Source organism: Carassius auratus, chromosome 15, assembly GCF_003368295.1.
Source record: "Carassius auratus strain Wakin chromosome 15, ASM336829v1, whole genome shotgun sequence".
NCBI lineage: Eukaryota > Metazoa > Chordata > Actinopteri > Cypriniformes > Cyprinidae > Carassius > Carassius auratus.
The window spans coordinates 11,698,076-11,725,477 of record NC_039257.1 but is presented as its reverse complement, the minus strand read 5'-3'; the positions used below and the strand labels follow the sequence as shown (position 1 = coordinate 11,725,477).

The 27,402-nt window shown below is 37.8% G+C and overlaps 2 protein-coding genes across 3 annotated transcripts in view; one reads left to right on the top strand and one right to left on the bottom strand.

Annotated features, from left to right (window-relative positions):
* Positions 1 to 1,289: 1,289 nt before the first annotated feature.
* On the top strand, positions 1,290 to 16,188 carry ppp2r1bb (protein phosphatase 2, regulatory subunit A, beta b). Its single transcript, XM_026282386.1, has 15 exons — positions 1,290 to 1,447; positions 2,037 to 2,127; positions 3,023 to 3,123; positions 3,232 to 3,464; positions 3,565 to 3,712; positions 4,639 to 4,794; positions 4,885 to 4,999; positions 5,096 to 5,166; positions 9,316 to 9,450; positions 11,312 to 11,485; positions 11,865 to 11,925; positions 14,483 to 14,637; positions 14,759 to 14,901; positions 14,984 to 15,075; positions 15,171 to 16,188. The coding sequence occupies exons 1-15, from the start codon at positions 1,370 to 1,372 to the stop codon at positions 15,185 to 15,187; spliced, it is 1,770 nt and encodes a 589-aa protein (XP_026138171.1). The 5' UTR covers positions 1,290 to 1,369; the 3' UTR covers positions 15,188 to 16,188.
* Positions 16,189 to 22,433: 6,245 nt separating this feature from the next.
* The window catches only part of sik2b (salt-inducible kinase 2b), a 93,628-nt gene continuing 88,659 nt past the window's right edge, over positions 22,434 to 27,402 (bottom strand). For both annotated transcript variants that reach the window (XM_026282383.1, XM_026282384.1), the window contains 4 exons: positions 26,995 to 27,155; positions 25,640 to 25,747; positions 25,034 to 25,125; positions 22,434 to 24,107 (listed from right to left, as the gene is read on the bottom strand). In XM_026282383.1, coding sequence (XP_026138168.1) covers positions 23,552 to 24,107; positions 25,034 to 25,125; positions 25,640 to 25,747; positions 26,995 to 27,155 — 917 coding nt within the window. In that variant the 3' untranslated portion in view covers positions 22,434 to 23,551. The remainder of the gene's footprint in view (positions 24,108 to 25,033; positions 25,126 to 25,639; positions 25,748 to 26,994; positions 27,156 to 27,402) is intronic.

Genomic DNA, 27,402 nt, shown 5'->3' with positions numbered 1-27,402 from the left:
CAGGATTCTCAAGTTACTGAGTCTTGCATCTACATAGCATGGCTAGCAACGTATTACTCATTTCCGTATTTCAGGGAAACAAGGTTACATTAAGTAACTGAGTATGTAGTATGTAAGCTACACTCGTACAGCGTCTTGATAGATGCATATGCGAACAGTATAATCACGCCGTGATTATATAGTGGAATGACTAAGGTATCAAACTTCCATAAGCAATTCATTGCCATAGAGAAGTTAACTATAATACAAGGCTAAAGCTCCTTGAGGGCACACCCGGCATGGTTTATCGTCCCAAATACTCCTGTCACTTCGACACCCACGGGCCGAGAGGTGACAGATGAACTGATCCCAAAGAGCTTAAGCGTGATACAGTAAAGGGCTCTCTGCCAGATTTGTTTACGTAGCACACGTCGCTTAAGTGAAAAGGACCCTGGCCTGTTACACAGGCCTGACACACCCTGATGTGCAGAAGCAGGCCAGCTGTGCCGAGAGGACACAATTCCAGCTGAGAAGGCATATTCATTGGCGAGCGGGTTCGGATCAGCGCAGAGACATAGTTGTCGTTGAAGGAGAAGAAATCATAGAATCCATAATGCCCCACCCATTCTGGCGGGCTTTGCAGGCTTGGCGGGTTTTGTCGCCATAGGCTCATGCAGCTCCGCTGCCTATCCATTGGTTAGTTTTTTAATACACTTCATGAACCACTGGCTGTGCAGTTTCTCTGCATGAATGAAAAAGGCTTCAGTTCAGGAAAAAAAAAAAGGCATTTTCCCATATGTGTCTAGCCAGACGCAGTATGAGTGTAGTATGGAAAGGGAACTCAAATTCTTGATCAAACCACTGTATTCTAATGTAATATGTCTCAAAAAAAATTTTTTTGTTGAAAGCATGGTTAAAAGTTTGTAACTGTAATTTTTGTAATGGTATTTGTAGTGGTTTCTATTGTTTTATTGTTGTTGTTGTTGTTTTCCCAGCAGGGACGATTTAGTCCATAACATCTTGCTAGCAACTCACGTTCAAAGTACACACTGATTTCAAAATGTACGTATGAGGTATGAAATACATGTTGTAAACGAGTTTGAAAGTTTATTTTACTGGTGAATCTAAAACCTCTATGTTAAAAAAATAAATAATACTAATAATAATAAAAATAGTATTTTATTATTTATATTTTAACGGATCAGATTTATATGCTTTATTTTTAAAACCGTTTTGCGCTATTTTTATTTTGTGCTAATCAATGTGCATGTAATTCATCATTTGTAACTGGACTTTACATTTGTTGGGTGTTTTCCCATCAGCCCGCGCGGCGAGCGGAAGTCAAGCAGCACAACGCCAAACGCCTCTGCAGTGAATCTCCAAATCTAAAATGGCAGGAGCAGAGGGAGACGATTCTCTTTATCCCATCGCGGTTCTTATCGATGAATTGAGAAATGAAGACGTTCAGGTAGACACCAGTCTAAAATAATCCGAGATTGATTCGTGTGTATAAAAAAAATCGCATTTTATTTGCATCTTCCAGAACTGGCCGCTAACCGTGCAAGCGATTCATTTACAAAATAAACATAATTTTCTTCTCCTTGCTTTTTACTCAATGTTCTATCATGTAGCTGTTTCCCCTTTCATCAAGTTTTTTTTTTTTTTTTTTAAGATGTCTATATGCTCCATAACATAAAGCATTAATATAGACGTTGGTTCCGGGCATAACAAGCTCGAAATTGACCGGCTAATTTCCAACATTTATCTTGGCGGCATTTTGGTGCTGTTAAAACGTGTACATTAGAATGGCGGTCATTTTGTCATCATCCAGGTCAGTGTTTCTAGATCCTGGCACTGCATAGTTTGGTGTCTTTACCTGACACACCCATGTCAGGTCTTGAAGCCTTTAATTATGGGTGTTCAATTTAAGGAGGTTACGTTACTAATCTGTCTTCCAGTACCGTGGATGAGAACCACTGACCTGGAGTTTTATGCATAATGTGATGAAACATAACAGGGGAGGTTGTGAATTAATGTGATTCTGTGCACATCCTCAGCTGCGGTTGAACAGTATTAAGAAGTTGTCCACTATTGCTCTGGCACTGGGGGTGGAAAGAACAAGGACTGAACTACTGCCATTCCTCACTGGTAAGAAATCCCAGTAACTTATCCGAATTCTGAAATAAATTATCTGTTAAATAGATCTTAACTTTGGTTTGTTAATATTTTTTTAGTTTTTTTTTGTACTAGGAGGGCTAGTAGTTCAGAGAATTACTTGGCCTGTCAATTAATTTCCATTGTAATATATTAAAACATTTATTTAGTGACTTTTTTGTAGTATAGAAAATAAATATTTTATTAAATTATTATATAAGTGTTTTAGCAAATTTCTTTGGTTTTAGTTTGCAATAATAGCTCAAGTTGTGATGTAATGAAATTAGCAACAGATGCTTCCTTCCGTACTGAGATGTACATCTGAATGAAACTGATTATTGAAAAAGAAGAGAAAATGTAGGACAGGGTGTATTGAGGCGTATGTGAATGGAAGTTTGCAGTTGATTGTAATACTTAGGCAGGGTTTAAATACACACAATGATTGGAGAAGTCCCTCATATGTCACCAGACAGAGTCTGTCATTTCATCAGAAGATCAAGACATTTAGATTAATTGACAAGGCCAGAAATATTTTGCTGTAAGATCAATAACATGGATTTGGAAAACAGTGTGAATGAATTATCCAGCTTCAATGCATTAAGCCCTATGAGTCAAACTTGAGTTCTCTTTTGGTTCACATGCAATCCTTTGTTATATTAATTAGCCTTTATTTTTGTCTTTTTATTATAAAACTATCATCACGTCCAAAAATTATTTGAACAACTAAGTGTTATGAAGTATGTGGGAAGAGAAAATTGACTTTTTAAATGTCATATTGTTGTTTATTGGCCATTTGTTGTTCTTTCAATGATCTTGGTCTGTAACACTTGCTTTTGGTTTGTATTACTTACCTATATTTATTAGCGAACTGACGTCCCTTTCTCTGCAGACACCATATATGATGAGGATGAAGTTCTCCTTGCCTTGGCTGAGCAGCTCGGGAGCTTCACTGTACTGGTTGGAGGCCCAGAGTTTGTGCACAATCTCTTGGTAAGTCACTAAAGGCAAGGTATTTGGTTACTTGATGACCAGATCAGATATAAGCCATAAGTTGAGACCCCTCTCTACATGTTTTCATCGGGTACTTCTTCTCCTCAGCCTCCCCTGGAGAGTTTGGCCACTGTGGAGGAAACGGTTGTGCGGGACAAGGCCGTGGAGTCTCTGCGAAAGATCTCGCAGGAACACTCCCCTGTAGACCTAGAGGTGCATTTTGTACCTCTTGTGAAGCGTTTGGCCAGTGGGGACTGGTTCACCTCCCGAACGTCTGCGTGCGGACTCTTCAGCGTCTGCTACCCACGTGTGTCCAGTTCGGTTAAAGCGGATATCCGTCAGTAAGTTCAAATGATGCCTTGTTTTTACGACGTGCACTTTTGATTTCACCTTGATCACTGCGGACATGTTCAGTATTTAACGTTATGGTTGTTTTCACAGGCACTTCCGCACACTTTGCTCGGACGACACTCCCATGGTGCGTCGAGCTGCCGCTTCTAAGCTGGGCGAGTTTGCGAAGGTCTTGGAGCTGGACTATGTTAAGAGTGACATCATTCCTCTCTTTACAGCACTAGCATCTGATGAGCAGGTACACTGGTGCAGATTTACATTTAGAAAGACCAAGATTTGGGCTGTTGGTTGGTCAGTGACATGCAGCTTGGTTTGTTTTGCTTGTGTTTTTTTTTTGTCTGGATTTTCAAAAGAGAAATTTATCTGCAGTTTTCCACTAAAATAATAAAAGCTCTATGTTTAACCTTTAAGAGAAAAGAAAATCAACCATAAATGTTTGGATTGTAGTTATTCTGTTATATTAATTAATAAATTAGATATTATTTTTATTATTATTATATCAATTCATATTTATTATTATTATTATAAATTTTAATTTAATTTTTTTAGTAACAGTATTATTGTAGTGATTTTTAATTCAGTTTTGTACTTTATTAAAAGTAGCTGGTGAAGCTGATTTGGCGATAATTTAAAATACAACAAAAGCAGAATACGTTGATATTCAGCGATAATCATTATTAATAATGAATTACTATTAGATGCTGTGCCAGCTGTATTTTTGTTTTTGCACATCCAGTTTCAAAGCCGGTAAAAAATAATTATGGCTGTGTGGTGAATTTTCTGAAGTCATTGGCAGGTCTGACAAAAAAGTTTTTTAAAGAATTGATATTTCGTGATCTTGGTACTTAAAAAAAAAAAAAACAATAATAATAAAGATAATTAAATATGATAAAATAGATTAAAAAAAGATGCAAGAAATGTATATATTAAATATATATATATTCCTTTTAAACACTACATGATATTTTTATAGTCATTAAAATTTTATATTTCTTAAATTATATAAATGTTTGTTGAAAACAACAAGAATATAAAAATTAAATTTCTAAGATAATATATTTAGAACTTAGATATAGATATATATAGACATAGATATTTTTATATGATTTTTATTTTTGTGTGTGCTCTTATGTCATTGATCCAGTCATTTCCTTTTCTCTGCAGGACTCTGTGCGTCTCTTGGCTGTTGAAGCTGGCGTCAGCATTGCTACTCTGCTGCCACAGGAAGACTTGGAGGCTCTGGTCATGGCCACTTTACGTCAGGCCGCCGAGGACAAGTCCTGGAGGGTGCGCTACATGGTGGCAGACAAATTCTCAGAAGTGGGTACTTATGAAACGCATATTTGGCAGTTATCCACGTCGCCTCTGAGACTCTGAATCAACTCTGGTTGTTTTTCTGTTTGTGTAAAGTTGCAAAAAGCAGTTGGCCCAGAGATCACCAAGACCGATCTGGTCCCAGCGTTCCAGAACTTGTTGAAAGACTGCGAGGCAGAGGTCCGGGCTGCGGCTGCCAACAAGGTGAAAGGTGAGGTGTCCCACTGCCAGCTTCCCAAAATCTGATGTCTCTATGAAAAGAGCCACACAACAACACCCTTATCCCATGCCCTGTTTATCTCTGCAGTATTCTGTGAAAATTTGCCCGAAGACAGCAGGGAGACCATCATCATGACTCATATTCTGCCTTGCGTCAAGGTACACATTTTAATCTCGCCCATTTGTTTATGAAATTGCGTGTGGCTGAACAGTTATGCCGCACAGTTCCGGCCAAGTTCTCAGGAGGTGGTACTTAAATTAGAGCTTGTTTTTTGATAATGTGATATCATAACTGGGAAGGTATCCAGGTTGTCTCTGCAAGAGATCTTGCAGTAGGTCTGATTGTTTTTGTGTTATTTTGGGGGGTGTTTACATTTTCGACGTAAACAAGTGGTAGCTTTGACCGAATACTGGTTTCATACACATGCAGTAATCTAGTTCACTGGTTCCCTGCCAGAGTTCACAGGGGCTGGTGACCCTACCAATCTGCCTAACTGCTAAGTATTAGCATTCTGTTGTGCATGATAAATATGCATTAAACGGCAAACGTGCCAAATGTGTAACGAAATAGCGCTTCTCTTTTGAAACTGCGTGTTGCATGGACCTTTTATCAGCTCAAAAAAAAGAAAAACAGAAAGTGCAGTAAACACTAATGTTTTTCCTACAAGGAGCAGTTGCGATTACAAGACCACTAAACGGCACTGTGAAATCTAGTGATCACACACAAGTTCGCCATTGAGTTTTCCAGTACAAATCACATAGGTGTGCAATTTAAAGTTTTTAAAGCCAAATAAATCAGAGCTGGATCGTTCTCAACTGATGCGGAAACACCTGTGCTACAACAATCCAGTAACGAGGCACTTCAATTTACAAATAAACATTTGTAGCAAATGTAAACAAGCGCAAGGTTGGGGGTTCGAATTAGGGCTGTGCGATATGGACAAAAATATATGGATCACAATTTTTTGATCAATTGACAAATGAGAGTACATTATTGTAACGCGAAAGCACATTAAAATCACGCATGCGCGCACGCATCTGTCCGCTCGCACACAGATTTCCTCCAGACGCGCGTGCTCGGATCATAGACTGTATAAGGCTAAGATACATGCTGCCTTACAACGTGCAGTGTGAACGTTCTGATCCATTAACATGGGCTCAGGAAAAAAAAGGCTACGCATTACAGACAGAGTGTGTGAACCTGGAGTTAGGCATATGCCCAGTCTGCTCTGTTCTCGCGCTCCACTTAGGCGCGCTGCATCCTGATTGGTTCAGATAACATCAGATAACAAAATCGTGCTATAAAGCGATTTAGAAATCGCGCGCACTCAAATCGCAATTAGATTTTCGATTAATCGCACAGCCCTAGTTCGAATACCAGGTAACACATGTTAAGAGAAAATTGTTAGTCTGAATGCAATGTAAGTCGCTTTGGATAAAAGCGTCTGCTAAATGCATAAATTTAACTTAATTTTAATTAAAACATTTACCATGGTTTTACTTTAGTAACATTAACAGTAACCATTGTATCGTGTCAGAAAAGTAGAATATTCATATTTAATTTTATTATATTGAAGTGCCCCTATTCGCTTGTTAAGTGTGATGTCACAGCACCACTTCTGGGTCCAAACGCTCTATCAGAAACCACTAGAAAACAACAGAAGGTGCTAATATACACTCAAAATGTGATATAATACTAGCGAAAAAGGTATAATCCTAACCTTTAACTGCATACCGAAGTCCCAGATAGCCAGACAATGAAAAAAAGAAAAAGATGGGATGCTGTGAGCACAGAGACTGTAGTGTACACCGTAAGTTTGAAAGAGTTTAGCTTCAATGATTAATATGAATAAACAGTGCTCATAAACGGCTGCTGAGGTAGTATTCTCAAGTGAAGTGAGTTGAGGCTTGGACCCGGAAACTGAATTATGCCATTTTTATGGTTCCTAATATGGTTTTGGGAGTCTCCTACAATAGGATTGCATGCAATGTCAAGAAACACTTTTGTTTTCTCAAAATATGCATTTAATTTCACCTCATTTTCCAGTTCAAAAGCAGTTCAAAGATATAGTCTCTCTAAACACCTCCTTTCCGTGAGCCTGCTCTGCTCAGGTTCTCATAAGTATGTTGGGGGCCCAGAAGAAAAAGGGTTGGGATCAACTGACCTAGCTCTCAGACTTGCATAAATATATGCAGACTGAGGTTTATGCCTCGTCAGTACAGATTATAAGAGTTTACCGGTCCTCATATTTTGGACATCTTCAGCAGGCGAGTTAATTCAGATTGTTGTTGAACTGTCGTTCCTTTCTGAGGTGATGGGCAGCAGAGGTCACTGTTGTTATCTGTTACACATTTATTGATCCTTTGTCAGCTTTCTCTCTCTAGGTTTATTCAGCATCAGCCTAGGGTTAGTCTTCTATTATTTTTTGTTTCCTGGTGTATGCCTGTGACTGACTGAATTGTAGTGCTAGAGGAAGTGAAATGGCATTTTATTTTATATTAGTTTAGTTTTACTGTATACAGCCTGAGCTTGCCTTAAATAATTATATATAATTATATATAATAATTAAATAATGGGAAGCGTACAAGATGTGTATACTAAAAATATTTTGAATATGTATAATTAAGAAATTTGCTGATTTTGTTTCCCCCCAAACCAACTTAGCTGATTAAAATGGAACAAAAAATGTGTCTGATTTATTTAAACTTATGATTCATTTTTAACTTTTTGAATTTGTTCATAATAAAGTAGAGGACATATCTAGACAAGCCTCTCTTTTACTGATCTAGACTACAAAGAACAGTGGAGCCTTTCGGTGTTCCTGCTTGAGCTTCACAGGGCTTTCTTTGCTCATGAGTGGCCTGAGAGTCTCATGACCTGATGTTTAATATCTGTTAATAAGCTTATGTAAGCGGATCGTTCTTCACAGATACAAACAGCTTTCTGCTTGCTTTGTCAGCAGATGTGATCCGCAATTAGCCTATACATACAAGCTGTTCGCTGAAACATCAGATCAAAGATAGCTCAGGATTTTAAACCTTCTTCAGCGTTTTACAAGCAAATAAATGTCCAGGTTTTCAGGCTCAATTGGATCTCACCTCCCTCCCTCCCTGTGATGTTGTCTTTCTTCAAAGACCCCAGTAATGGGGTGAGATGTTTGGATGCGCAATTTATCAGTTTAGGGGGTCATGGTCCGAATTCAAAACACTACAAAATACATTTCAGTTTTTTCAGTAATGGTGTAGGTGAGCAGTTTCATTGGCTTGTTGCTGCGTTGTTTTAAAAGACAGAATTACTTATTTAATAAACCATACCATTTTAAAGGAATAGTTTGCTATTAATAATATTATGAGATAATAAAATGAATATCTTGTTACTGTTAAGAAAAATAATTCGAATCCATTCAGCCGATCTCTGGGTTTGGCGGTAGCGCTTTTAGCTTAGCTTAGCATAGACCATTGAATCTGAATAGACTGTTAGAATCTCACTCAAAAATGACCAAAGAGTTTCTGTGTTTTCATGATTTAAAACTTGACTCTTCTGTAGTTACATGTACTAAGACGGCCTAGAAAATCACAACTTTTCATTTTCCATCTGAAATGGCTAGGAACCATACTCTCATTCTGGCGAAATAATCAAGGAACTTTGCTGCCAATACCACAGGTGCAGCAAGCGCAGTGATACTACGCAGCACCTAAAAAAATAGTCCCCAGCTAGTTGGTGTAGTTGCAGAGTTTCTAGCCATATCAGCCTTGAAAATCGCAACTTCTCATTTTCCGTCTGTCCTAGTACATGATGTAACTACAGAAAAGTCAAGTTTTAAATGGGGGAAAAAATCTAAACTCTTTGGTCATTTTTGAGCGAGATTCTAACGGTCTAATCTGATTTCAATGATCTATGCTAAGCTAAGCTAAAAGTGCTATTGCCAAACCCAGAGATCAGCTGAATGGATTCGAAAACAGTAAAACAAATCTTTTTTTTGCTATTAACAGTACAATGTTCAATAATAAAATAAATATCTTGTCTCTGTTAGGAGTAAGAATTTTATTGTTATTTTTGTTATTATCTGGTGGTTGATGATGATATAAGTATTGTTATCTGGTTGTTAATAATAATAAAAACAAATTGTTAATGAAAATTAAAAGAGCTTTATTTATCAAATTTATTTAAACTTTTGTTGTTGTTGTAGTAGTGTATTATTATTATTTTTTCCTTCCCTATCCTGCAGTCACATTGTCTCTGATTACAGCTTCTTGTAGCTTATCTAAACTAGTAGATTATCAGGCCTCCTTCTCTTCCCTTAACAGGAGCTGGTGTCTGACACAAACCAGCATGTGAAGTCTGCCTTGGCTTCTGTCATCATGAGTCTCTCTACCATCTTGGGCAAGGACAACACCGTAGAACATCTGTTGCCTCTTTTCCTGGTCCAACTGAAGGACGAGGTAACCCACCTGGAGCTCTGCCCAGTCTCTCATCTGTCTGTCTCTCTTTCCCTTGTGGTCAAAGATCCTTCTGATTGTACTAGAGCAGAGACTCTGCTGTTTATTTTCCTGGTCTGATAGGTTACATTTTCTTGGGCTTAAAGGAACACTCCACTTTTTTTGAAAATAGGCTCATTTTCCAACCCCATCCAGAGTTAAACAGTTGAGTTTTACCGTTTTCGAATACATTCAGCCAATTTCTGGGTTTGGCGGTAGCACTTTTAGCTGTAGCTTAGCATAGATCATTGAATCTGATTAGACCGTTAGTGTCTCACTCAAAAATGTATTTATTAATACATGATACATACAATAGTACATAGTACTATTCCTTTAAATAGAAAACGTATAGAAACTTTTTGGTCTTTTTTTGAGTGAGATGGTTACGGTCTAATCAGATTCAATTATTTATGCTAATCTAAGCTAAAAGTTCTACCGCCAAACCCAGAGATCAGCTGTAGGAATTAAAAAATGTAAAACTCAACTGTTTAACTCTAGGTGAGTTAGAAAATGAGCCTATTTAAAAAAAAAAAAAAAAGCGGAGTGTTCCTTTAAGGGCTGTTTGCTAAATTGTCTTTTCTAAGGTCCTTGATTGATGTTCCTTTTGATTTGGCTCTTGTTCATGACCACTCTCCAAGTTGTATTAGCTTTTCGATTGTACTAATAAACTCTTAGACTGTTTTAAAATGAAGTTGAACTTTGGCCTCAGCTTTCATCGAGTCCATGCCAAACCGAAACACATCCAAACTCTTTCCTCCAGTGTTTGTGTTCCCTTCTGTTTTATTGGACTCCTCTCGATTGTCAAGCACACCATCTGAAAACGTTAAGAGCTGGATTCTGTGAATTCTGTCCTGAAGTGTATTTCCATTGGCTGCTTATCCACCCGGCTCTGTTTGACTAACAAACTTTGTTGTTTGGATTTTAGTCAGTCATCACCAAAGTGCACTTGCTCAAGCAATCATCAAATATTTGGCAGCATGTATGCGTGCGTTGTAACAATATCACATGAGTGTGGCATCCTCCTGGAGCCATTTAAGGGAAATATAAAAGGAGACCTTTTGCTTTCAGTAAAATACATACTTGCTTAGAAGAAATTATGGAGACTTGAAACCCATGTAAATCATTGACCATGTTTACTTTCTTTATTTCAAATATGGTGTTCAAACTAATGTTAAAGGGTATTACACCCAAAAATGAAAACTCTGTAATTAATTACTCACCCTCATGTCGTTTCAAACCTGTAAGACCTTTGTTGATCTTTGGAATACAAATTAAGGTATTTTTGATGAAATCCGAGAGCTTTCTGATCCTCTGTAGACAGCAAAGCAACTGAAATTTTGGAGACCCAAATAGGTAGTAAAGACATCAGTGGTGCAAATGTAATTTTATGAAGCTATGAGAATAGACAGACACGAAAGAGAAGAAATTGTTGAATAAAGTCATTATTTTTGTTTTCTTTGCAATCAAAAAGTATTCTCGTAGCTTCATAAAATTTTAGGTTAAACCACTCTATTTTAACGATGTCTTTACTACCTTTTTGGGGCTTGGACGTGGTAGTTGTGTTGCTGTCTATGCAGGATTAAAAAGCTCTCGTATTTCATCAAAAATATCTTAATTTGTGTTCTGAAGATAGACAAAGGCCTATTGGGTTTGGAACGACATGAAGGGTGAATAATTCATGACAGAATTAAAATTTTTTGGGTAAACTAGCCCTTTAAAACTAAATATGTAAAAGTGTATATTCTTTACAACAAAATATTTTATTTTAGTATAGTGTCCTGGTGTCCATAAAAAAAGTACTCAAGAATATACTATTTTCCTGTAGTGTCCTGAGGTGCGTCTGAACATCATCTCTAATCTGGACTGTGTGAATGAGGTGATCGGGATTCGGCAGCTCTCTCAGTCTTTGCTGCCAGCTATAGTAGAGCTGGCTGAGGATGCCAAGTGGAGGGTTCGACTGGCCATCATTGAGTACATGCCTTTGCTGGCTGGCCAACTGGTGAGTCTGCGCTCCACTCAAGATTGATTAATAGTATTTGGACGGAAAAGGATAAGCACTCTCCTGTTGTTCCAAACAGTTTCTTTTTTTTCTGTTGAACACAAAAGATATTTTGAAGAATGGCATTAACCAAACAGTTTATGATTGCGATTTTTTTTTTTCCATACTCTACCATCAACTGTTTGACTACCAACATTTTTCAAAATACCTTCTTTAGCTCAACAGAAGATTTTGGAAGGTTTGGAACAACATGAGGTTGAGTAAATGACAGAATTGTTATTTTTTAATGACCTAGTCCTCTAAGCTTTAAAAGTGATTTGGAAACACGTGGGAATGAGAAATGTGGGTGGATTTAACTAAATTCCAACTTTATTTCTAGGGAGTGGAGTTCTTTGATGAGAAGCTGAATTCTCTGTGCATGGCATGGCTCATTGATCATGGTAGGTTTTCTGAGTCTGACGATTCTCCTGACGAGTGCCATAAAAAAATGCATTGAGTTACTGACAACAATGAACCAGAACCTTTAAACTGTATAGGTTCAAGCAGATGCATTTGCTTAAATTTGAAGGTAGCACAGCAAAGACATTCAGCAGTTGCATCAACCTCTCTCCTGTCCTACTCTTTCCCCAAAAGGAGAGAGAATTACACATTAATCTCAAAAGGTTTCTGCTATCAGCCATTTATAAAGTCTGATAAGATTCTAGCACTCTCTCGCTCTCTACATTTCTATTGCTTTCTTCCCTCTTCTCTCAATTTCACCTGTGTGTCATTCTGTCCTTATAATGTAATTTAAAGTAGAAAAGGGAACTGAGACTTTTTGTAAACCTTAGACAAATTATCAAGAGTAATTATTATTAAATCTAGACTACATGTACACCACTCTTCTACGGTTTGGTGAGAGTAAGATTAAAAAAAAAGTTAATTTTTCTTCTTTTATATAGCAAGGGTGCATCAAAAAAATGAAGCAACAGTAAAGACATTTAAAATGTCTTTTTGTTTGTTTGGTTTTTTTGTGCTTTTTATTCATCAAAGAATTCTGAAAGATAGCACTCAATCCATATATTTGCATGTTTTCTTTAAGGTCACTAAAGACTGAAGTAATGGCTGCTGATAATTCAGATTTTTCACAATATCTAATATCCAGCTTCGAACAGGCGCCACTTTTGTAGCACAGATAAGACTTTTAAAGTGCCTGCTGATCCTGCTTTGATTGGCTTGTCAGTGGTAATGAATGTTTTAGATTGATGAGCCTCTTTGTAAATCTTCAATTTAATGGTTGTCAGAATGGTTATGATCTCACTATGAACCATGCGCTGAGTGGATCCAGCTGTTGAGGTGTTTTGCATGGTTATTTTCAGTGAGGACCTCGACCGTGTGCACACACACATACACACACACAGTTTCAGTCTGACACAGTTGTAGACAAAGGGCCGCCAGATGGGTTACATCACTGGAATGTTCTTGTATATCCTGTGCTGCTGGGCCAGTGCTGTCCTCTTACATAAGAGCTCAGAGCCAGAGCGGCGCTGTGCTCGGCTGTCTGTCATGTATAAATCTGAACTCTTTCTGACAAATACACATGGGCACGTCTGCAAGAGATTTGCAGTGTTAAATGGATTGTCCCATTTTTTGTTTTATAATCTCCATTCAAAGCTTGACCTGCTTTGTCACATGCATGATCACATTTTGGCTGATGTGCAGCATTTTATTTTTTTCATAAGCTCTGTAAGGACTATGGATAGGGGTTTGGCTTGAGTTTTAAACTCTAAATTCCCAGTCTTGATAAAGGGGGTTAAGTCATCGTAAAACAGATTTCAAAAGAGCCGCCCGTCTGATGTTTAGCAGATTAGTAATGCACAATTTCACAGGATGTTTGTAGATATTTACTCTTCCCAGAATGAAGGTTAAATGGCTTGATTGGGATCTCTATTCGAGTTATTGTGAAGTCAGGTGGAATGTAATCTGTGGAGGTAATGCTGAGCACCAAAACAATGTTGATTAAACCTGCTTGGGTCCAACTGTCGTGCCAGATAATCTGATCAAACAAACAAACCGAAAAATGAAATTAGCAAAGCAAATATTACAAAACAAGTGCGCTATTCATATTAAACCATCTTTTTAGGAGAATAAGTGGAATGGTAGACCTCTGTTGGATAAAGAGTGTAGTGAATAAAAATCTGGACTGGTAACGGAAGATTGTAGTTTTAAACCCCTTAAGGGACAATCCATGAATCACTATTGTGTACTCCTGCTTCTCTCCACATCACCGTAGTGCCATTGGAGAATATGAGCCGAACGCAGGCAGCGTATGCTCTTCTGTATCAAGGATATGTTTTTTATGTATATTTACGCTTTGATTTGAAAGAAAACCGTTCAACCTTGTGGCGCCACTGATACAGAAGAGAGTACTCTGCCTGCGTTGTTCATTCTCCAGAATGGCACTACGGAGAGGAGTTTTTGAATAAATTCTTTGTTTTCTTTTGTGTACAAAAAGTATTCTCGTTGCTTCATAACATTATAGTTGAACCAACTGTCCACTGTCACATACCTTGCCCTCTGTCTCTCTGTCTGTGGATTTAAGAACGCACTGAAAGACAAGGAGGAGCTGATAGCAGTCTGTTGCTGTTTTCATATAAATTTAAAGGGGACTGAGGCAATCACAAATTTGTGTACAACTTATTGCAAAATTTTTAGCTGAATAATCACTGGGCTAGCGATGGCCTAGCAACGCCCATAATAAATATATATATATTTTAATCTTAATTTCTATGATTATTTTTCTGACATACACATAATCATTCATTCTCTACTTTTCTCTAAGTGAAATTTGTTTGTGATACTGAAGAATGTATGTCTTCAGTTTGTATGGCATGGCAGTACCGTATATCTGGTTTGTCCTAACAATGACATTTATCTAAAGGTATTCATCTTCATCTCAAATCTCAATCTTCATGTTAGCCTGTAATTTAAAATGAGTGTCTTGGCCTTGTTCTGCAGTGTTTGCCATCCGAGAGGCTGCTACCTGCAACCTCATGAAGCTGGTGGAGAAGTTTGGAGCAGTATGGGCCCAGAACACCATTGTGCCCAAAGTCCTTGGCATGGCCAATGACTCTAACTACCTGCACAGGATGACCACTCTCTTCTGCATCAATGTAAGTCTGGATGACCTGGCTGGTGCCTGTTTCTTAAACCTAAACTTTCTCCCAGTTGAAAGTCATTTAATTAATATCTGGTGCTGTAAAATGACAACAAATGAAAATCTGTGTGTGTCAGGCTCTGTCTGAAGTATGTGGACAGGAAATCACCACAAAGCACATGTTGCCTGTAGTCCTCAAGATGTCCACTGATCAGGTGGCCAATGTGCGCTTCAATGTGGCCAGGTCTTTACAGAAGATCGGACCAGTTTTGGACAGCAGGTATCTTTAAATAATAGCTGCCTGTACCCTTTTGTATCTTGATGGCATAAGCAAACAGTACTAACAATGATGTTATCAATAGTGCTTTGCAGGCCGAGGTTAAACCAGTCCTGGAGAAACTAGCTACAGACCAAGATATGGACGTGAAGTACTTTGCCCTAGAGGCTATAAGTGGTACATTTCCTTTTATCTCTTTAACCTTTGAAACATGAATCCATTCAGAAACATTACTTTATCCTCCCCTGTACTGTTTTTCACTCTCTCCATAGTTCTTGCCTTGGCTTGACCGACTACCTTACCACATCCAGTGAAAAACTGACAACACAAGACCTGTTGCATTATATTTATTGTTTAAGTATTGTCGTTGTATTCTTGTTTACTCTCAAGATATTGAATGATCAAAGGATGGAGTTTCGATCAAGTTTTACCTCAAACATTGTTAGTGCAGCTAAGCTCTGCATGCTTGTACAATTTACACACAGTAAATCTTCACAAACATCACCCCATGAGCCATTCCAGTGCGATCGTATCGGAATCGGTACATGTCCACTTCAGCATGCCATTTGCTTTTCTTAGACCAGGGCTCATCCTGCCAGTAGCAGATGGTGCGAAATGCCTGTTTATTTGCTTTAGTAGATTTGCTAGCACACAGCACATTGTTTACATGTGTTCCCTCTCTAGAGGGGGAAAAAATCTCATGTGCTCACACGGTTTAACCGCAGAGTCCTCCTTGTGCACAGGGCAGATTGTGTTCTGAGCACATGGTTGGATTGCGGTCTCTCTAGAAATTTGCTTCATGCAATGAAGTCACACCTTTATCATGAGCTTTTTCCATCTAGGGACCATATAATTTAATCAGTAGTGCTGTAACATGGGGTGCATGTTGGAAACAACATCAGTTCACGCCGTTTTGCCTGTATTTTTGTGCTCATTTTGGTTATGAATAGCTCCCTTTATAAACTTTTAGATTTTCTTGAACTTTTGTGCCAATGAACTATCTAGTTATGGTACAAATTTTATAAGTTTTTCAATATATATTTTTCTCTTTAAGTGGAAGGCATGCTAAAAATGTGGTTGTCGTAAAATCGTTAGCCTGGTATGGAGGAATATTTTCTTTTGTGGGACATAATTCAGCAATATTCATTGTTACAAACAACTTTCAGCTACTGCATTATAAGGAAGCCCTTTGTTCAAGCTCAATGTCATGAGAACTTGTGGTTTTGTTTTTTAACTCCTTTGGGTAATTGGTGTACTTTTGGGACTAAATAAAGTCATTTGAACTACGTATCCTGCAGTTGTCCTCCTTTCACGTACTCTCACAGACTAATGGTTGCATAATTCTAATTGGAACAGGGCGTGCGTCACACCTGTTAGTATCGTCTCTTAAGAGTTTGTCATCCTATATGAATTTTAAAGATTAATGTGGAATCAGGTTTTTGGTCTCCTGATGAACTGTTTTCTCAAGTTACCTAGCTAGTGATCTTATCGACAGCGTTGGATTGCATGTTTTCGTCACTGAATTTGGCAGGAACTGGTGGCGCCGCGCTCTGGCACTTCTCCTGAGTATCAGATGTCTTATTTAATCAGAATTAATTCAAAGGCTGTAAAAACTCTTAGGCTGGATTTGTGACTATATATATTTGGAGCAAATTTAAACCGCTCAGTAAGTCATTAGTAAAGGTAGTGAAGTCCTATATCATTTGAATTTGGAGCCTTACAATTCTTGAGGCATGTAGTCATAGATCAGGCAGACTTTAGCTCAGTGGTTTGCATGGGTATTTTAATACCATCTCATTACCTGAACCTAAATGTGGAGACAATGGACTATTAGGGAGTTGTCTAAACCTCAAATTAATGCTCTTCGCAATTACGCTTATAAATGGCCACGTAGTATATTATAGCGTGTAGAGCAGAACTAAAAATGATGTGGACCTCTGTCTTGAAGAAAGTGGATGTTCAAGGTACACCACTTTTTAAGCTGCACTATCATCATTAAGTCTATGTACTTTCTGTGTAGCTGAGATGGGTCATTGTTGCCAATTGTTTTCAGATGTTCCTGCTTGTTTAAACAGGATTATGCAATGGCAGCTGTGCTGAAGATGGCTACTAATCACTTTGTTTAAACATTCTGAATGGCACCGATGGCACTGAGATGCGGTTACTCCCAAAATGCTGTGTTTAGTTTCCAGTGTTGTTACATCATTCAAATGGTGATTTAATGGAATCCAAAATCTACCATTTCTCCACTCTTACACAAGGTGTTCCCCAAGGTTCAGTATTTGGCACATTTTTACTTTCTTCACTTTTGTTTCTTTGAGTTGATGTCATCTATCAACATCCACTGCTATGCTGATGACATTCAGATTTCAGCACTGGCTGAATCATCACTTTTATCAGCTTCCTTCGTGCATATATCTGGGGCATCTAGTACTGGATGAACTCTGACTTCCTGAAATTTGGCTGTTGTATGATGATTAGTCAAAGGCAAAGCCAGATTTATGAGTCAACATTCAAGTTTAAGTTCTCTAAAAACTCTGTCTAGATGTTAGTTGACTCATCCCTATTTTTAAAATGACACTTGTTTTATATATAAATATATTATTTTAATCTGCATACCATTGTCAGAAACTCACCATGACAGGCCAGATTGAACATACATGAACAAGCTAATAATGGCCTTCAAAATTACTTTAAAAAATTACAGGCATACTGCATCAATAATGCATTAGCCTTTTAACACATTGCTTAAGGAAATGTTTCTGTTTGCAGTTTTGAACATGGGTTCAAATAATGTTAATCATGTTATGTTAATTAGAAGACAACAAACAATGCAACCAACTCACAAAGACCAACGTTCATTGACATGGGAACCTGAGGACAACTAACCTCAGTTGCCTTGGATTGAGATTGAAATCTACAGCAATTTTAAGGTTATACAAGAACAGCTTTCTCTCTGGTAGACCTTCTGTTTCTGTTCCTCTGGCTTTGAACATACAAATACCAATATTATTTCTAATACCATAGATTTAATTATATCTGAATATTCTGAGAATTTGAGAAGATTCTAATTGTTACATAATCACTGTAGCAGTTATGGTTTCATTATATTGTAGCATACAGTGTGTCACCATTTTAGTTGGTGCTAAACAATTGAGACAGACATTAGTTATAAAATTATCTATCATATGTCTAAACATGAGGAAAAAAACTGCTGCAGGCTGATGCAAATCGAAATTTAAAAAAAAAAAAAAAAAAAAAAAAAAAAAGCACTGTGCCTGAGGCTTATTTACAGGACTGCATTAGATCAGTTGTTTCTGTCCAGTTTAAAAGACTATTTTAATCTGTGCCAATCATGATGCTCCCCTGAGGATAAGATGTCTGATAACCACCTAATTATGCTTTTGTAATAGGATTCTGCAGAAATGGAACTAGTGCATTAACCACATTCATCTCAGACATAGCTCCTCAAGATTATCAAAGTAACACAATTCTACTGTCAACCTGGCTCCCATTGCAAGACATAAGTAATGATGTGACTTGTGTTTATGCTTTATGCAAGTATAGAGCAGTAACCAAAAGTAGATATTGTACTGTTATTTCACACTTTCTCATTGTTCCAGGTAATAATGAAATGGATTGAATTCAGCTGAACTGCAATGAGCAGACAGCATGTGTGAAATGGACAGTTTTTCAAACGGTTGGAAAAGCCTTTTGCCCACAAAACGGTTTGAGTTGGGTAAGAGAAATATTTAGTGGTTGTTGATTTCAAGAACAGTGGGGGGAAAAAACAACAGTTTCTCCACTTGTGTAATTTGTGAGCATTCTTGTGTGGTGAGCTGTCTGGAAATAGGACTCTTGTCTCATGTGTGATCAGAATGAGTGAATGAGAGTGAGAAAGAAAGGGCAAGAATGTACATGGAAGTGTGAATGAGAACAAGTGAGCTTGGATCATGTGAAAAATACAGCAGAGAAGAGCAAGCTCCCTTTGAGAGTGAACTCTAAATGCTCTACTGAACAGCACTGAACAAATTAATTGAAACGGTCTGATGGGGAATCAAATGTTTTGCAAGCAGAAGTGCACATAATTAAACCCACAACCCCCCTACACACGACACTGAATTTAATTGAAATACTTTGTGATTTCTATATTTTTGTTTAGGGATAGAAAGATCACATTACATTGCTCTTCAATTGTTTGTTTTATCTATTTTATCTTAGTTGAACTCCATTTGCAATTAAATGAACCATACTGCAAGTCACTGCTATTTTGAGGTACGTCTGAGTGAAACTTGATTTTGTGTATCAGCAGTTGATTGGATTGATGTTTAGTAATTGTTTTTAATGTGGAAATGTTTTCATGTGAGTGACAGGTTGCCCAGTCCTTGTAGTGGTGCACATGAAGCAAGAGTCATGTCATAGAACTTAGTCAGGGCAATGCCATATTTATTTTTTGACAGGAATGAAACCAAGCCTTTAAGTTTTGATTCCTGTCAAAATGTAGGGAGGGAAGTACGCTAAAATGTTTTTGTAACTGTTGAAATAGAAACCCTTTCACGTTGGTGGAAGTCTTCATAGAACTGCACTATTTGAACTATTTGAACTATTTGCTCAAAAAAAAAAAAAAAAAAAAAAAAAAAAGATTTTACGATTAATTGGTAACGGTAGACAGGAGAAAATGATTTCAAATCCGTCCCTCACAACATCATTTCCATAAATTACATTTTTTTATTTTTAAGAGCACATGATTTAAAATAAGTATAGTGTGAACGACCGAATCATTTATAAGAAATACCACAATATTCAACAATAATAATACAAGTACGAGACACTGCAAAAGGCGCGATTTATGTAACGGTCCGGCATATCCGTCTAGCGCAACGTTCACACTTCACACACTTCACACTGTCGGTTTAGGTTTGACAACCGCAGAAATGTCTCGTTTATACAGCAGTTTAGAGGAGTGATTAACGGCTGTATGAACAAATACCCAAAGTCAAGCAAAATTGACTGGAGCAGCTCCGGTGGAAGACAGTGACTGGATCTCAAACCTTCAAATGACACACGAGTTAAGTTACCTAATACACACATAAAAACCATAAAAAGTAGACGCCTGTGTGTGGGTCATTGCTGTTATACAGTGAATTTTATGTCCCAATGATTTATTCAATCATATTTTCTCTAAAATGAGTCACATATTTATACCATATGGCTTAAATTGTATATTTAGGACTTCTTTATCACCTAAACAGGGATAATAGAAATTATAAATACTATTTTGTATTTTAGACACATTTTCATTGACATGCATTAAATTTTATTATGTCCTCAGTGCAAAGTAATCAACTTCCACAAGAAATATAAACCATAAAATAAAATAAAAAAAGCAAAATTTGTTTTACAGTAATTATGTTATAGACTAGGCTAAACTGCCTCTAATCATACATCTAAATCATGTAAAAAAAAAATATATATATATATATATTTTCAATTTTCGTGTCCCCGAAGTCATTTTCCACCCTTACATATACTTACACCTGTACATACTTTCTCGCCTTCTAAAACCGACTGCAATTTCTTTGAGACCATTTTATAAAAGTGACAATTTATTTTTCACACTGGAATTCATCTGTACAAACTGAGGTAAGCTTCAACTCTCTTTTTTTTTTTAGTTTTTGAAATGTTATCCTGCTTGTCCCACCCTTTAAGTTCCACCCCATTAGGCTTTATTATAGAGAATGTTTGTCCTATTAAAAAAATGTAAAAACAAATTTAACATATTTATAAAAGTAATGTTAATCTGTAGAAGATTAAGTAGCTAAATGTTGATCACTCAATGAGCTATGGCTAACCTAGCTAAAAAAATTTCCACCAGGTTAGATTCCACTCTAAGTTTACATGGAATGTGCAACTAACAGGGTGGAAATTCTGGATTATTATTTATTTCATTGGCATCGTTTTGAAACTATATTATAAAGATGCAGTTCCACACATTACAGATGGAAAACCATGCAGGACAGTGACAGAAAGCCTGTCCACTATAAACGAACCTGTTAACCCTGTTATGCTCTTTTCCACCCTGTTAGACAAGTCATTTTACATAATAATTTCACAGCAATGTTAAATGTTTGGCATACTTTTGTCTTATTTTGTGAGGTGAGGAGCACTAACAGCATACGTTTTTGAGCAATTTTATTATTATTATATATATATATATATATATATATATATATATATTTTTTTTTTTTATTATTATTTACAAACCTATTGGCACAAAAAGTACCTGTTCTTAATAATTAAGACAATATTCTAATCATCAATCATTTTGTTATTGTTTTTTTTTTTTTAAATATATACTCATGGCCAGTGTCTGAACAATCTACCCCTAATTAATATTTTGAGTTCCCAAGCTTGACCAATATCCATTCCTAATAGTTTAACATGTCACTATTTTGGTAAAATGCAAAAAAAAAAAAATCATGTAACTTTTTTTTTCCAACACTTATGAAGCCAAAATGTTACCGCATACCAGGAATGACCCGTGTAGTGTAATTTCCACCAGATAAAATAAGACACACATAAACGCTTTTATTCAATAAATCCTTTTTTTTTTTTTTTTTTTTATCTTAACAGCACATTAGCTTATGTGTGGTCAACAACCATGAAGATAAATGCAGAATTGTAGGATGTCTAAGGAACGGTGTTCACCAGCAGAGGTGTGATTATGATACATGGCAACACATTCACTAATCTGTTCTTTCTGAACATTTCATAAGAAATATTGCTATTAATACTGATTGACAAAAAAAAAAAAAAAAAGATAAAAGCACTGTTACGAAGCTGAACAAGAAGCTCCAAACTCCACACGGTGGGGTTATACAGGAACACTTCTGAGGGGACTTTGGTTTTGTACCTTTGTAAAACTTGGGTCTACATATGTCCTGTCCTATAACAATACCAACAGAATCAAACTGAAAAACTAAATTATTAAAGAACAATTCACCCCATAATAAAACTCTTACATCATTTACTCACCCTCATGTCACTCCAAACCAGTATGGGCCATTTTCACGATACTTTCATCATTCTTTTGCATTCTTTTTGATGCTTGAAATAGTTTCACAGACGAGTGTCATCCATAAAAGTTTGGATTGACATGAGGGAGAGTAAATAAAGACAGAAATTTTCATTTTTAGGTCAACTATCCTTTTAGGATCTTAATTTAAAAGAAAGAAGAAAAAGGCACACAGAACACGACACATTAAATACAAAATTTGTTGCATTTTGAAAGCATTTTCAAAGTTTCTAGTCCCTATTTTACACAAAACAATCACCAAGTCACGCTCTCTCTGCATCCTTCTTTGAGAGAGCACTGGAGCACATTATTAGAAAGAGATGAATTTCGTGTCTCTTATTTGACAAAACTAGCAGAGCAGGTTCACCTCACCCATCTGCCGTCTCCTCAGCTACATTTCCTTAAGCTTGCTAGACAAAGTGCTCCAGTATATTATCTGCCTTAATACATGTTCTGTTACAAAGCTTCGAACATTGTGATCAGTTTGCGTGATTATCATTTTCTGTAGAATATCTGATATCTGAGTTTAGTCACAGACTTGTCATTTCAAGTAGAACAGATTTACTAAGTACTGCTAACAAAAACAATTTCTGTTTTGTCTGTCATAAATGCAATGAATTGGCCGAACTATCCAGTGTCTTGTGACCAAACATAAATGCTGATGTGTATGCTAGTGTAAAGGGGTAAATACCAACAAAATAACAATAATTGAATTCTAAATCATTTAAACGCATACCAACACCACCCATTGAGGTGATGGCATCTGACTTCTAAACCACTCCTTATTAATCACCAACATGTAAAGAGAGTCATGACTCATCTTTCACATTATGTAAATTCTGAGGAACTGTGATACAAGCAAACAAAATAACACTGTTGTGGTTTAAGGAGAGCAGATTGCAAATTTGAGGGCCTTTAGGATGAGCGTGAGGAGGGAATCCAATAAAAAAGGATCAAAATCACAGCTTTGTCCACAAATATCTGCAGTTTTGGCCGTTGGAAAGTTGAGAAACATCTGGTGATAGCAGTTTTGGGTGGTGCAGTTCCAACTAATGGCTTCTTTTTTCAGTTCCAGATGAATCAGTATATTGCTTCAATATTGCCATATGTTCTTAACTAACATTGCACTTACTGAGTGCGCATGACTAGTCTTTCATAATCAAAGTCAGACGCTTTGAGTAATTTTGTTCAGTACAAAACGTGTCAATATTTAATTGTGCTGTCGAACAGGCTCTGTATCGCAGATCTAGGCTGTCTTTGTGCTACATACGGGCCCGTAGCGAGCAGCTCCTATCCTGCAGTCGGTTCGGAGGCGAGAGGAGGTGAGCCCCCGATGCGGCTTGCCCACACGCCACACCATCCGGCACTCTATTGTGAGAGAGCAGCAGGTGGGACCACTGGAGAACGAGGAGGGAGGTAGGGAGGAGTTTCGTGAAGTATAAAGATCACAGCTCACGTTCGCCACAACCTAAACATTGAACGTACAAAACTCAATCCGTCCCTGTGATGTCATCTCATCCATCAATTCATCCATAGTGAGTCAGAAATCATGGTAATACTGGTTATTCGAGACTCGGCTTAGTTTACCATCACAAAACCATGCTGGGAGTCCACCGTCTCCATCATTTCACTGTCCAGAAATGGGTCGGCCAACGCCAGCCCTTTGTACCCAGCCGCGCCGCCCTCTGCGGTTTGAGGCGGCTGCCCCGGATCAAGCGGATAGTCGAATTGCTCCGGATACTGCACTTCTCCTGGGGTGGAGTGGCTTGGATCGCAGGGTGGGTAGGTGTAGTTCAGGGGCTCTAGCTGTTGGGGATGCAGCTGAGCGGAGAAGCTTTGTGGCAGAGGCTGCAGCTGAGCGTAATGGCCCAGGTAGGGTTCATAGCTCAAGGATTCTGGGTTAGGCTCCATTAGGGGGCCAAGCGGCTGTGAGTGTGCAAACTGAGGTGAGGCCTGGGGGCTCTGCGTCTGGTGATGTGCTGGTGTTATTGAACCCTGTGGCTGAGGTGGGGCTCCAGAATCCTGGTGGCCCATGGTTGCACAGGGAGCATAAGGATCCTCCACAATGTGCATCTGGTTGAAGTAAACCTGCATTTGTGATTGTTTCTGAAGATACAGACGTTTCTGTTGCAGCCTGCAGATCAAACACAAGGGGTTTAACAGATGGATCACTGGTTTGACATCAAGGGAAAGTTTGTTTGTGTTTAATGGCATGCCAGCTTCTGTGGCTATTTTCACGGCGAGAATAATTGTATTAGGTTTTTAACATTTATTTTAGCTAAAAACTCCAAAACTGTATTTGGTTTAAGGGTATAGTTCACCCAAAAATGGAAATTCTGTCATTAATTACTCACCCTCATGTCGTTCCAAACCCGTAAGACTTAATTAAGATATTTTTAATTAAATCCGAGAGCTCTCAGTGGCACAGCCACTGTGGAAGGTATCAGGACACATGCACTTGCTTCCACATCATGTAAACAGAGCATGCGTATGGTGCTGCTGCTTATGTTAACACATGTATTGTTTACATAAAGCGGAAGCAAGCACATGCATCGTGATACTTCGTGATACTAGTGTACCGCTGGAGACGGGATGAGGAGGAGAAGAATTGTTAAATAAAGTTTTCTTTTTTTCCTTAAATTTTGATTTCTTTGTACACAAAAAGTATTCTCGTAGCTTCGTAAAACTATGATAGTACCCTGATGTCACATGGACTATTTTAACGATGTCCTTAATACGTTTCTGGATGTGGGAACATTTCAGTTGCTTTGCTCTCCATGGAGGATAAGAAAGCTGTCGGATTTCATAAAAATGATCTAAAATTGGTGTTTTGAGGATGAACGAAGGTCTTATAAGTTTGGAATGACATGAGGGCAAGTAATTAATGACAGCATTTTCATTTTTGGGTGATGTATCTATTTAACTATGTTAAAAATCTCTTTAAAAGGGTTGACTAAATAAAAAAAAAGTTCTCACAGGGTTAAACCAGCACAGTGTAATGAAACATGCTTCAGAGATAAAGGGTTTGACATCAAGGGAAAGCAGAGTAAACTTTAGTACCTGTGTTCCTGCAGCTGCTGCTCCAGACTGCGAGGAGTTTCTTTGCAGAACATCTGACAGCTGCTGGGGCTGTTGGCCATCAGTGTGGCTTTCTGTAGAGAGATACACAATGTCAAGGATTTTGAAATGCAGAGCTGTAGAAATCATTCTGCCATGAACAACTTCAGAAATACTGCAGTGAACTTGTGACCTTAACACTTTTATTGATAGCAATAGCAGAAAGAGGACACAATACAACACAAGCAGAGAATGTTGCGAGTCGGATTTGATCCCATTTGCTAACTGCTAGAGTATTAAATAATAAATTACATTATCTGCAAATGTCAAGAAACTACTACAAAACTCACTGACAAAAGATACTGTATGCGGCTGCTGGCATAGTATTATGTGGTTTCTAGGGTATTCTTGGCGGTTGGTAGGATCTTGCTATGTGGTTCTTCCACCAGGTGAGATAAATTAGTAGTAAAAGGTATGTCTGTCATAAAGTGTAATTAGAAACCAACACCAACAATAGACCATGAGGCTTTGGAAATGTGCTTTATTATTGCACACACACCTCAGATGAGAGTTATTTAGATGATGTTGGCAGAAATAATGGTGTGTCACCTGTATTCTGTGAGAGAGGTACTGCGGCTCCAGACTCTGTCTCCTTGACAACAGTGCTGGGTGGGTTCCTCCTGAAAACATAGCCATGTCGTGCTGACCTCTTTCCTCCTGCACACACCATACATACACATAGAAAACATGTCAGCGCCTCTCTAGGCAGCCACATTGACGGCTGTGCACTCGAATGCATGAATTCATCACTTGGTTATGAAAAGGCTGAATAGCTGTCCGCTGACCCAGAGGGATTCTGGGAAAAACATGCCAGTCTGCTCCAGTAGCTAATCCTTACCATGCCACATGCCTCTAATGGAAGGTCATTTTCACTGCTCTTTTTCTGCAATATTAGCCTAGTAAAATGAACTTGATTTCGAGCTGATTTTTTCCCCTCAGACTTCACCTAGACATTGGCGTGCTCTGTGTTGGTATCCCTGCGTGTTATTCCCATAAGTGTTTATTCATTGATTCATACTAAATCTCTGTCTTTGGTGGGTCTGCATTGGAGCATTGGGAACCAGTCACCAGCCTGTTACACAACAATGGCTGCATTCATTGGGCTTGCCGGATGGACAGTAAACAACTGACAATTGGCTGCTTCTTGTCCAGTAATTACATAAGCGGGGCTGTCTGTGTGTCAGTAGGGAGGTTAGAAGGGTAGAAGAGTTCAAGGAAGGGCATTCTGATACTTTCCAACCAAAGTAATGCACAGTGCTTCTTGGAATTATGCATTTCACAAAAAAAAATTCAAAAGAGATTGAGAGGGTTTTGGTACCCAGGACATACAAACATACATACATACATAATTTATATATATATATATATATATATATATATATATCAGGAATAGAGTCAATAGAATAAAATAATTTAATTGAAATCTATTTGAACTATTTTACGTAGAAATATGTTATCTGTATAAAAGATTGAGTGTCACGTGATTCTTCAGAAATGAAAGAGAGAGATAAACAGAGAGATTATATATATATATATATATATATATATATATATATATATATATATATATATATATATATATATAAATCTTTAAAATAAATACAGACCTGTTTATTACTTCTCATGTTTTAAAATTAGGACGTAATAATTTTGTCAGAATTTCTGACCGGTTTTGAAAGTATAATGAAACCGTTATATCTTCAAATTTGGTAACTATGTAAAAACACATAATAACATATGTAGTTACTATTTTAACTTATTCTAACCATTTTTTTTATGCAGACCTCCAGGCGGCACTGAGTTTAAAACCTCTGCATTAGTCATTCCTGATTGTAAGGGTTGCTACAAAACTGATTGGGTTAGCTCAAATCTGTGATTTCTAATAGCTTCCCTTGAGAACTGACCTGTAGTGCAGGATCCAATAAGTCATGTGGATGGGCCTGAGGGCTCAGTAGCCCCAGGGAAGGGGTTTCTCCAGAGCCCATCTGCTCATACACCTTATTTAGCTCCAGGATACCTTTGGTCCGTGCCAGATTCTGTAGGTGCTGTCTAAAGGCCACCAAACCTACATGGAGGAAGGAGTAAGATTATGAATAATAGGACTGTATTTGCAAATGACTTACAGACCATCAGATGATGTTCCACCCCCGGTGTCCACATCCATGTGTGGTCATGAATTTTCACAAGGGAGTGTCAGAAAACAGGAAGTGACTCTCATTCCTTCAAGCCAACACCACCTTTGACTGCTCCGGTGTGGTTCTACCATGTGACCTCACTTAACGTAGCTAATCAGTCTATTTCAGGAGAAGATA